Raw genomic sequence first — 12,902 nt, 5'->3', positions numbered from 1 at the left:
GGACATACTACCTTCAGAAACATCCAGTTCCCTTGTTGCTAAGCATCTGACTTCTCCTCACAGGTGGGAGTCAGGGGGATGGGCGTTGGGTACAGGGACCTGGGGATCGGAGTGGAAAGGGCTGGCTCCTAGCCACAGCACTGGGCAAAGGCTGGCCAGTGTGCAAGATGAGAAGTTCTGTAACATCAGATCCAAGGGGCAGGGAGAAAGCAGAGTAGGAGCTAGAGTGAAGGGCTGGCATCAGACATCTGGCAAGAGGACAGAGTTGGTTTGAGAGCCAGAGCTGGGACAAACCCAGCAGATGGTCTGCTGGAGAGCCAGGGGGTAAAGCTGGTTTAAAATGACCACTTGGACCCTTAGGAGGTTCTTTGTTACCCTAGATAAAAATCTGACTCTCTGTAATTCCAACCCATCTTCCTCCAGAACCATGTGTTACAGAATGGTCCTTAAAATATTGGAGGAGAGCACCTGATCTTCTCTATGTCTTGTCTTCTCCAACCCAATAACTCCTGGACAGACTCAAGCCAGATGCTTCCCTCTGCATACATGTTTGGTGAAACGTTCTGAAGTGGAACTGTCCTCTTTCTCATTCTGCACCAACAGAGCTTCCCTTTTGGAAGTTTTTTATTTTGACACTTGAAGATCATTTTTCAGATATCTCTGAGGATGAAAACCTCTATTTCTTTTTAACAAAATAAATTCATGTTCACTGTGAAAAACCCATATAATATTTTTAAAAAGACAAAAAGTAAAAGACAAACGTCTTCCTCATCCCCACTTGCAGTGCTAAGAATAAATACTATGAACACTTTTCTGGGTATCCTTCCAAGCCTTCTTGTTTGCACATACTGATTTTATACCAAAAATATATTTCAAAAATAAAAATGGAATCATACTCTACATAATGTCTTGCTACTTATTTTCCACTCACCAGTAACTAAATATGCTACCAGTAAGATTCTCTTGATTTATGAACTTTAGTCATTGTCAACTGACTCATTCCTATCAGAAGTTATACATCTGTCTCATTGGATGCATGTATGTTGTCTACCTTGGATTTGGCTCCCTCTGCCCTTCAAAATCCCTCTCTAAATAAATTCCCCAACTGACCAGTGTTGACCAGAGGTAGGGACATCTCCACGCCCCTCTTCAGCAGGAAGAAGTTATAGAAGGTAAGACCTTCCGCCGCCCTTGGCAATCTTAAAGATTTAAGATTGTTCAGGGAGGGAAAATGATGAGAATAAAGGCAAGAGAAATGCAGATAAAATTAAATTTCCTTAAAAAAATTATATTTCCTTATAACTTGCAGCCCACTGATAAAATACCTGAGACAAGCAGAGCGTGACAGTCCTCAAGAAACTCACAGCCGCCTCAATGTCAAGTTTTGTGAGAGACTAAAAGCAGCCTTCACTTGACAACCCCAGAGCTCCAGGATCCTGTGAGTTTTCTTTAACAGGCAGAAATCCCTTTAGAGACTTCTGTTATCTCTACTCTCTCCCCCACAAAACTTAAAAAGTATGTAATGAGTCACTCTTCACAATCTCCGTGCAGCTCTTTCTGCCCACGGGTCCTGTCCCCATGCTATAATAAGAGTGCCTGTTTGTACCTTTAACAAAAAAAAAAAAAAAAAACCACCCAAAAGCAAGCAAACAAACAAATAAAAACCCCTTCTCATTGTTTTTAATAGCAGCTGTATCCATATTAGGATATTTCACAATTTACTTTTTTATCTATGGAAATTTAAGTTTTCTTCGTTGTTGTTTTTTGTTTTTTTTTTTCTTTTTCCCCCAGTCCAGGTTAATGTAATGGATGGCCACATATGAACATTTCTTTTTTGTTCTTTTTTTTTTTTTTTTTTTTAGAGATTTTATATATTTATTTGACAGAGGGAGATCACAAGCAGGCAGAGAGAGAGATGGAAGCAGGCTCCCAACTGAGCAGAGAGCCCAGTGCGGGACTCGATCCCAGGACCCTGGGATCATGACCTGAGCCAAAGGTAGAGGCTTAACCCCCTGACCCATCCTGGCGCCCCTACATATGAACATTTCTACAGGGTAGATGATCTGAAATGGAATTGCTAGGTCATAGGTATATACATTTAAAATTTTAATGGGATGCTCTAAACTCATGATATAACATAAAAAATGATAGTAACTATTTTAAAAATCCTTTTCTTTTGTTTAAAGATTCCCCTTACTAATTTATTTGACACAGAGAGAGAGAGAGAGAGAGAACATGCACAAACACAAGCAGGCAGAGTGGCAAGCAGAGGGAGAGGGAAAAGGGGACTCCCTGCTGAGCAGGGAGCCCAATGCTGGGCTCCAACCCAGGACCCCAGGATCATGACCTGAGCCAAAGACAGGCACCCAACCAACTGAGCCACGTGCCCCTTAAAGTCCTTTTCTTTCTTTCTTTTTTTTTTTTATTTTTTAAGATTTTATTTATTTATTTGACAGAGATCACAAGTGGCACAGAGGGAGGCAGAGAGAGAGGGGGAGGCAGGCTCCCTGCTGAGCAGAGAGCATGATGGGGGGCTCGGTCCCAGGACCCTGAGATCATGACCTGAGCCAAAGGCAGAGGCTTAACCCACTGAGCCACCCAGGTGCCCCTTAAAGTCCTTTTCAATGAATGGAGGAGCTTGCAAGAAAGTAAGGAAAATCCTTTGAGGTCTAGGGAAGTGAGGGAGTCCTGACGTTGGATGTCTGGGTTGAGAACAACTTCAAAGGGAGGTGGAAGGGGCGCCTGGGTGGCTCAGAGGTTTGAGCCTCTGCCTTCGGCTCAGGTCATGATCTCAGGGTCCTGGGATCGAGCCCCACATCAGGCTCTCTGCTCAGCAGGGAGCCTGCTTCCCCCCTCTCTCTGCCTACTTGTGATCTCTCTCTCCCCCCATCAAATAAATAAATAAAATCTTAAAAAAAAAAAGGAAGTGGAGATGAGAGTCCTTTCCTTGCTCCTGGTGCTAAGCCAAAGGCTCTACTGTTCACTGGTCTGCAGGTTTTTTGATACTAATGTCTCTCTCCAGTTACCAATGTCCCCTTCCATTCCTCTTGTTACTGGAATGTAAAAAAACTGTGTTAGCTGGTACCAGAATTTACCACGCAGGGAGGGTGACGTAGAAAATGTTGGGGTTTGGAGCCTACGGCCAAGAAAGAATTCTTGAGACATCTTTGGTGCAAAAAGGTGGTTTTATTAAAGCACCTTTATTAAAAAGGTGCTTTTATTTATGACAGGATGCGTGGGCAGAAAGAGAGGCATTGGGGTCGTGAGGAGTGGCGGATTATATGCTTTCAAGTTTGGAGCGGTGTTAGGGATAGCGTAGGTCTGTGAGGAATTTTGGAAGCAAGGTTTCCAGGACCTTGAGAGGTGAGCTGTTGTCAGGAAAAGGTCATTTATTACTGTCTAGTGAAACCCTAGTCCTGAGACCCTTCAAATGTGTATCAGTGGGCCATATGCTTGGAGGATGATTGCCAACATGTTATCTTGGGGTTAGAGATAAAGGAAATTTCCAAAGGGATTTTTATATGTTAGACTCACAGCATCCTGGGGGTTGGGCTAAGATTGCCTTTGCCCTTAGCAAAGTGCCAATATTGAGGCAGCTGAGCTCCCAGAGGAAGGTCACTCTGCCTGTCTCAAGGATTGGTCACTGGGCTGTAGGCAGTAAGGAAATTTAATTTTGTTCTTTTGCCTTTGTTTCCCACAGCAAGGGGACTGCTCTTGCTCAGGAACATATGTCAATTAGCCACTTGGTGAGAAGCTTAGAGCCAAAGGCAGAGGAGGGCTACGCTGCTCTGAGTCAGAAAGGAGCGGGAGTTGGAGATTCCAGAAAGAGAAGAAAGGAGAGTGGAGAAGGCTGGGGCTGGGGTCTAGCCAGCTGGGCGACTGCAGGGTCTGTAAGAAGGGTAACTCACATGACTGTTCTCGGCAGCACTGGGATAGGGTCCCCCTTCTTCCCACATCTTTAAACCCAGTAATACCTTCTATCCACACTACACACACGCAGGCCTGTGTGGGCAGTTTTGCAAAACTGAAGGGAAGAGGTGACTCCATCTTTGGGCGACATGGTATGAGCAGAAGAGGAACTCAGCGCCAGGAAAAACACAAGGCCCCAGAGTTCACAGACACGTGGGGAGAGGACTGGGCTTCAAACAAATCATATAGCAAATGCTTGAGCCAGTCTTTAACTAAATTCAAAGGAGCAGAGTGACCCCTGGTGACATCTGGTTATGTGAGTAGAGTTTCTGCATTGTGAATAGGTGATAACAAAAATATTGTAGAAAAAGTTAGGAGAATATTTCATATACTCTTAGAGTGATAAATATCTTTCTTTGTAAGACACAAAATCGAGAAGCCATAAATGAGAAGACCAATAAATGTGACTGTAAAAAAAGTTATAATTTTCTCATAAAAAATATCATAAAGTAAAACGATTAAATAGTAAATGTTTTTGCCAAACATATGACTAAGAATTGAGTTTCTACAAATGAATAATGAGCATAAGACTAAGAAACTCAACCTCAGAAGTTGAAATATTTCTACTTTGGAAAAAAAATTTAAAAAAAGACAGGCATTTCACAGAAATATAACTTCCAAAGTCATATATATATATGTGTGTATATATATATATATATGTCTATATATATATAGATAAATAAAGGGTGGCTTTATATTTTTATATATATATGTATATATATAAATAAATAGAAATAAATAGAGGGTGGCTTTATATATATATATAAAAGTATATATATATATACTTAGTATATATCTATATATATAGATTATATATATCAGTATATATCTATAGATATCTAGTATATATCTATAGATATCTAGTTCTAGATCTAGATATCTATATATAGATATAGCTATAGATCTATATATATAGTATATATAAGTATATATCTATATAGATATATATAGATATAGATATTATATATATATAGATATATATATAAGTATATATCTATATAGATATATACTTATTATATACATATACTTAGTATATGTATATAGTACATATATATGTACTATATACATATATAGATATAGACTTAGTATATATAAAGCCACCCTATATATAAATAAATAGAGGGTGGCTTTATATATACTAAGTCTATATCTATATATATACATATATACGTATATATATCTATATATATACATATATGTATATATATAAATAAAGAGAAGGTGGCTTTATATATACTAAGTCTATATCTATATATGTATATATCTATATATGTATATGTATCTATATATGTATATACGTATATATTATATACATATAAATATATACGTATATATACATATATATTTATATATATAAATCTATAAATACATAAATATAAATAAAAGAAATACATATAATATAAATATATATAAATCCACCCTCTATTTATTTATATATATGTATATATAATTTATTTTATATATATAAATACATATACTTATATACTTATATATAAATATATATAAATAAGTAGAAGGGTAGCTCAGTTGGTTAATGTTGCCTTTAGTTCAGGTCACGATCTCAGGGTCTGAGATTGAGCCCCAGGGGATCCCTTCCCCACCTTCCTCGCTCGTGCTTTCTCTCTCTCTCTCTAATTAATAAACAAAATTTTTTTTTTTAAAGATTTTATTTATTTATCAGAGAGAGAGGGAGAGAGAGCGAGCACAGGCAGACAGAATGGCAGGCAGAGGCAGAGGGAGAAGCAGGCTCCCCGCTGAGCAAGGAGCCCGATGTGGGACTCGATCCCAGGACGCTGGGATCATGACCTGAGCCAAAGGCAGCTGCTTAACCAACTGAGCCACCCAGGTGTCCCAACAAAATCTTTTTTAAAAAAAGACAACTTCTCTCATAATTAAAGCATTAATACTGAAACAATAAAAAGTACCATTTCCCCCTCATGAGAATAGCAACAAAAAATTTGATAATGCACGACACTGGAAACGGTACATGGAAGATCTCTTGCATGCTAATGGTGGAAATATAAATTGGCACAACTTCACTGGAGAGCAAATTAAGATGTACTTTGATTTAGCAATTCCACTTCTAGGAATGTTTCCTACACGTGTATTTGTTCATGTGAGCCAAGAAACACTTAAACACTAAGATGTTCAAGGTAGCAGTATTTATAAGAGCAAAGACTGGAAGCACCCAATGTCTACTGCTAGGAATGGTTAATGAACTATGGAACACAGGTGTAAACATGAAAACAGCGTGTAATGGATCTCCAGGTGCTCTCATATGGAACATTACCCAAGATACACTGAAGTCAGAACAGAGTCTGATTTAGAGCATAGGATCTGGAGTCAGACTGCTCAAGTTAAAATTCTGGCTCAATCAACTTGATCTAAAAATGCGTAAGGGGTGCCTGAGTGGCTCAGTCGTTAGGCGTCTGCCTTCAGCTCAGGTCATGATCTCTGGGGTCCCAGGATCGAGCCCCACATTGGGCTCACTGCTTAGCGAGGAGCCTGCTTCTCCTTCTCCCTCTCCCACTCCCCATGTTTGTGCTCCCTCTCTCACTAGGTCTCTCTTTATCAAATAAAATCTTAAAAAAAAAAGGCAATAGATTGGAATAAACATTTCTCCAAGGAAGATATACGGCTGCCAATAAACACATGAAAAGATGGTCAGTATCACTCACTAGCCAGTAGGGAAGTGGAAGTCAAACCACAGTGAAATACATCCTGATGCCAACTGGGATAATGGTCATGAACGAATGGAAAAGAAGTATTGGCAAGGGTATGGAGAAAACAAACCCCTCACACGTTGATGGTCAGAGTGTAAAATAATGCATTTGCTGGGGTGCCTAGGTGGGTTAAGCCACTGCCTTTGGCTCAGGTCATGATCTCAGGGTCCTGGGATTGAGCCCCGCATCGGGCTCTCTGCTCAGCGGGGAGCCTGCTTCCCCCTCTCCCTCTCTGCTCTGCCTCTCTACCTGCTTATAATCTCTGTCAAATTAATAAATAAAATCTTTTTAAAAAAATGGTGCATTTGCTGTGTGAACAAGTTTGGCATTTCCTCAAAAAGTGAGACACACAGTTAGTTATATGGCCCAACAATGCGACTGCCGGCTATGTACCCAAGAGAACAGAAAACCTACATGCACCCATAAACTTGTACGTGAATGTTCACTAAGATCTAAAAGATAGAAAAGACCTCAATGTCCATCAACTGGTGAGTGGATAAACAAAATGTGGGGGCGCCTCAGTGGCTCAGTCATTAAGAATCTGCCTTCAGCTCAGATCATGATCCCTGGGTCTTGGGATGGAGCCCCACATCGGGCTCCCTGCTCGGCAGGAGGCCTGTTTCTCTCTCTCTCTATCTCCCTCTCCTTCTGTTCCCTCTCTGTCTCTCTCTGTGTCAATAAATAAATAAATAAAATCTTTTTTAAAAAATGTGGATTATTCATATATGGAATGTTATTCAGTCAAGAAAAAGAAATGAAGTACGGATAGATGCCATTAATGGACAAACCTTGAGAACATAATGCTGAGTGAAAGGAATCCGTCACAGAGGACCACATATTGTATGATTCCACTTATATGACATGTCCAGAGTAGGCAGATCTCTACACATAGAAAAGTAGATTGGTGGTTGCAGAGGCTTAGAGGAGAGGTGACTAGGAAATGACTGCTAATGAGTATACAGTTTTTTTCCGGGGAGCAATAAAAATGTTCTAGAATTAGATAGTGGTGATGATTGTACAACCTTGTGAAGAAATTAAAAAGCAACTAAATTGTACATTAAAATGAATTTTTTCATAGGGTTATGGGAGTATTAAATGAGTTAATATATAAGATGGGTTTAGAAATGTTTGGTATATACTACGTACTCAGTAAGCATTAGCTATACTGTCTTAGGTTGAAAAACCAAAGTGCAAAATCATGTATATTCTATTACAGTTTGTGTATTTAAAAAAGTGTTTATATCCCTTGACATCCGTCAGCCATTTCTACAAGGATATATGGGAAAATAGCCTTTGCCTCTGCGTAGGGGGCATAGGGTCTGGCATGGAAGAGCAGGGGGGAGGGGCGGAGGGAGAAGCAGACTCCCGGAGGAGCTGGGAGCCTGATGTGCAGCTCAGTTCCAGGATCCTGAGATCCTGAGCCAAAGACAAATGCTTCACTGACTGAACCACCCATGTGTCCCTATTTCCCCCATTTTACAGAATAAGGTCAGAAAAGTTAAACAACCTGCTTAAGAGGCAGAGGTAAACTATGGAGAAATGAAGAAAGTTCAAGAACTCGGAAGGTGCCATTGATGTAAACTACCGTCTGCAGAGGTTTGTGGGGGAGTTAGGGGTGGGAAGGAGAAGAGGAGAGAACACATATTAACCCAGGGCCTTTCAAGTTCTGGGGACTTTGCTAGTGGCAAAGCTCAGAGATGAAAAGCTCAAGCTCAGAGTGAGACAGGCCTGCCTGCAAGTCTTGGCTTTATCACTTATTTGCTTTGTGAATTTGGATAATACTCTGGGCATCACTTCCCTCACTAATAAGCTAAAGAAGAGCAGGACTAATTATCCCAGAGAACTGAGACAGGAAAATAAAATATACTGCAAATATAGGTTTAGTTTAATATCTGATATACAGTAACTGATCATTTATTATCATTACTACCTTAGGTAAACCTCATAAGAACACCAGGACCTAGAAATTATTGTCCCCATTTTCTTGAGTAGGAAACAGAGGCTCAGTGCTCTCTTTTTATTACACCAAGGCTCCTGAATTCCAAGCGGGTAACTTAAATCCCGGCAGAAATCCAGATGAAATGCTCACTCAACTAACTAGTACCTACCTCACCCAGGAATCACCCTTAGGAGATTTCCTGACTGTATCACCTTAGTCTACAATCAGAAATACCCCAGTTCTAGGAGCATCTGGGTGGCTCAGTTGGTTGGGTGACTGCCTTTGGCTCAGGTCATGATCCTGGAGTCCTGGGACTGAGTCCCACATTGGGCTCCCTGCTTGGCAGGGAGTCTGCTTCTCCCGCTGACCTCTCTCCTCTCATGCTCTCTCCCTTGCTCTCAAATAAATAAATAAAATCTTAAAAGAAAAAAAAAAACTAAAAAAAAAAGAAATACCCCAGTTTTTACTCTGACATCTTCACAAAGCTGGCTTTTCTCACCAGATCTCCCAGCTCCTCTTAAATCATCTCTACAATTAAATTTCCAATCATGTACTCACCTGCTTGGGAAGCATGTTCTCACGTTCTCTTGCTTCTGATATCCTCTTGACTAGTTTTGCAGCTTTCCTCAAGATCAGATTCTGACCAGGATGCTCTGTCAATACAACATTAACAGGAAAGGGCTCATTGGAGCTTTTCAGCTGTGATGGGAAAGCACGTATTGCAGATCTCAGCTTCCTATTACTGTGAAAATGCCTGCGTGTATTCAGATCATTGGGAGGTGCTAGGAGTAGCAGCTCAGGTAAATTCATGCAGTTTTACTTGCATTTTAGCCAGATATACACCTGCAGCCATACATTTGTCCTTCTACTTATCTGTCCATCCATCTATTCATCCATCCAGTAAACATCTACTGAGCATCTACTGTGTGTTAGGCCTGTGCTCAGTGCTGGAAGTAGACTATCTTCAAGGAACTCATGGTTGAGTGAGGGGAAAAAAAAGCATGCAATAATAAGGGTAAGACCAACTCAAGGCTGTGCACAGAATTCTCTACAAGTGGCCACAGAATAAGGAAGGAGAGGTTTGATGGCCTCAAAAGTGCTATGCAGAGGTACACCTAGCTGGCTTAGTCAGTAGACCATGCGACTCTTGATCTCAGGGCCATGAATTCAAGCCCCATGTTGGGTGAAGCATTACTAAAAGCAAACAAACAGACAGACAGACAAAATAAATAAACAAATAAATAAATAAATGCTAATCAGAATCATGAAAAGTGTTGAGGATAAAAGAGCCAACTCTTGCACAAAATTATGACTCTTCAGTGGAAAAAAGTGAATAGACTGTCTTAAAGATGGGCAGAGAGAAACAACAGATCATCTAATAAAGGGATAACAATCAGAATGACTGCAGAGTTCTCAGTAGTAACAAGGGAAGGCAGAATACAATAGAATTAAATCATCAAAGCACGGAGGTAGACTTCTGTACCCAGCAAACTATCTTCAAAAACAAAGGTGAAGGGGCACTGTCGAAACCATCAGATGAAGACTGTAAATCAGTCATTATAACAAAGTTGTAAGTAGTAAGGGCGAACACTTTGAAACAAATTAAAAAAAAAATAGTAAGTCTCAGTTGGGGAAAAAAAAAAGCTATGACAGGGAACCAAATAGAAATTTTACAACTGAAAAATAAAACAATTGAAAAAAAAAATCCACTGGGTGGGATCAATAGCAGAACTGAGGTAACAGAGGAAAGAGACAATGAACTTGAAGATAGATCAACAGAAATCCAATTTGTCTTCAACAAAGCAGGAAAGAATATCCAATGGAAAAAATACAGTTTCAACACATGGTGTTGGGAAAATTGGACAGCCACATGCAGAAGAATGAAAGTCGACCATTTCCTTACAGCATGCACAAAAATAGACTCAAATGGATGAAAGACCTAAATGTGAGAGAGCAAATCCATCAAAGTCCTAGAAGAGAACACAGGCAGCAACCTCTGTGACCTTGCCCATAGCAACTTCTTGCTAGACACATTTCCAAAGGCAAGGGAAACAAAGGCAAAAATGAACCAGTGGGACTTCATCAAAATCAAAATCTTTGGCACAGCAAAAGAAATAGTAGACAAAACCAAAAGACAACTGACAGAATGGGAGAATATATTTGCAAATGTCCTATCAGATGAAGGGCTAGTATCCAATATATACAAAGAATTTATCAAACTCAACACCCAAAGAACAAGTAATCCAATCAAGAAATGGGCAGAAGACATGAACAGACATTTCTCCAAAGAAGACATCGAAGTGGCCAAGAGACAGATGAAAAAATGCTCCACATCACTCGGCATCAGGGAAATACAAAACAGCCACAATGAAATATCACCTCACATCAGTCAGAATGGCTAAAATCAACAAGTCAGGAAACAACAGATGTTGGAGAGGATGCAGAGAAAGGGGAACCCTCTCACACTTGATGGGAATGCAGGCTGGTGCAGCCACTCTGGAAAACAGTATGGAGGTTCCTCAAAGTTGGAAATAGAGCTACGCTATGACCCAGCAATTGCACTACTGGGTATTTACCCCAAAGATACAAATGTAGTGCTCCAAAGGGGTACCTGCACCCCAATGTTTATAGCAGCAGTGTCCACAATAGCCAAACTATGTAAAGAGCCCAGATGTCCATCAACAGATGAATGGATAAAGAAGATGTGAGATATATATATATATAATGAAATACTACTCAGCCATTAAAAAAAATAATAAAATCTTGCCTTTGCAACAATATGGATGGAACTAGAAGGTATTGTGCTAAGGGAAATAAGTCCATCAGAGAAGAACAATTATCATGTGATTTCACTCATATGTGGAATTGACGATACAAAACAGGATCGTAGGGGAAGAGAGGAAAAAATAAAACAAGAAGTCATCAGGGAAGGAGACAAACCATAAGAGACTCTTAATATAGGAAACAAACTGAGTGTTGCTGGAGGGAAGAGGGGTGGGGGATGTGGTAACTGGGTGGTGGGCATGCAGAGGGCACACGATGTAAGGGGCACGGGGTATTATGTAAGACTGATGGATCACTGCCCTCTACCTCTGAAACTAGTAATTCCTTATATGTTAATTATTTGAATTTTAACTTAAACATTTTTTTAAAAGATAAATTACCAATTTGTGTGATTTTCTGATGCCACATGTGTGGTTCTACACTTCTCCAATTCTCTGATATAAACTGGGTCTCCATTCAGTTTAGTTCCAAATCTACCAAATCTGAGTTAGCCTCAGATCATACAAGTTAAAAAACTCAGTCTGACAAAACCATCTCCACTTTTGGCACCAGTCTCAAATGGGATGCCCAGTAACCCATAGTTCTATCCAGGCTATTACAAATTTGGGGGTTCCTGTGACCCACTCTCAAGTTTGATAATTCACTAGGATGACTCACAGAATCAGGAAAGTGCTGTATTTACTATCACTGATTTATTATAAAAAATGAAGCTTGGAGGGGTGCCTGGGTAGTGGCTCAGTTGGTTAAACACCTGCCTTTGGCTCAGGTCATGATTCCGGGGTCCTGGGATCAAGCCTCATGTCCAACTCCCTGCTCCACGGGCAGTCTGCTTCTCCCTCGCCCTCTGCCACTCCCCCCATGTGTGTTCGCTCACTCTCTCTCTCTCTCTCTCAAATAATGAATAAAATCTTTTAGAAAACGGGCATCTCAGAAAGATGGAAGAGATACATAGGGCAAGGTATGGGGGTGGAAGGTCCACGCCGTCCTCAGAGTGTAACCACATTCCCAGCCTGCTGATGAGCCCAGCAACCTGGAAGTTCACCAAACCACACTGATGAAGAGGTTTTTTGTTTTTTTTGTTTTGTTTTTTTTTAATTTTATTTATTTATTTGACAGAGAGGCAGGCAGAGAGAGTGTGAGCAGAGAGCCCGATGCAGGACTCGATCCCAGGACCCTGAGACTGTTGGGTCCCCAATATTGGGTCCCCCAATAATGGGTCCATGGTCAAAGGAGCTAGACTGATACAAAGCTAAGGTCAAGCAAAGCTTTATTTCACGCCAAGCATCAAGAATCAAACTGACCGTCAAACTGACCTTTCAGGGCCACCCCTTACAGAGAGGGCGACCCCACCCTGCCTCACAGACTTTTTTTTTTTTTTTTAAGATTTTATTTATTTATTTGACAGAGATCACAAGTAGGCAGAGAGGCAGGCAGAGAGAGAGAGGAGGAAGCAGGTTCCCTGCAGAGCAGAGAGCTGGATGCAGGGC

The 12,902-nt window shown here is 40.5% G+C and overlaps 1 protein-coding gene across 2 annotated transcripts in view; it reads right to left on the bottom strand.

Moving 5' to 3' along the window:
* The window catches only part of FAM227A (family with sequence similarity 227 member A), a 77,235-nt gene that overhangs the window by 24,240 nt on the left and 40,093 nt on the right, over positions 1–12,902 (bottom strand). For both annotated transcript variants that reach the window (XM_032346272.1, XM_032346273.1), the window contains exon 12: positions 9,190–9,284. In XM_032346272.1, coding sequence (XP_032202163.1) covers positions 9,190–9,284 — 95 coding nt within the window. The remainder of the gene's footprint in view (positions 1–9,189; positions 9,285–12,902) is intronic.

Source organism: Mustela erminea, chromosome 6 (genome assembly GCF_009829155.1).
Source record: "Mustela erminea isolate mMusErm1 chromosome 6, mMusErm1.Pri, whole genome shotgun sequence".
NCBI lineage: Eukaryota > Metazoa > Chordata > Mammalia > Carnivora > Mustelidae > Mustela > Mustela erminea.
Note: the sequence above shows the minus strand (reverse complement) of the source record. Positions and strands in the feature narration are given on the sequence as shown.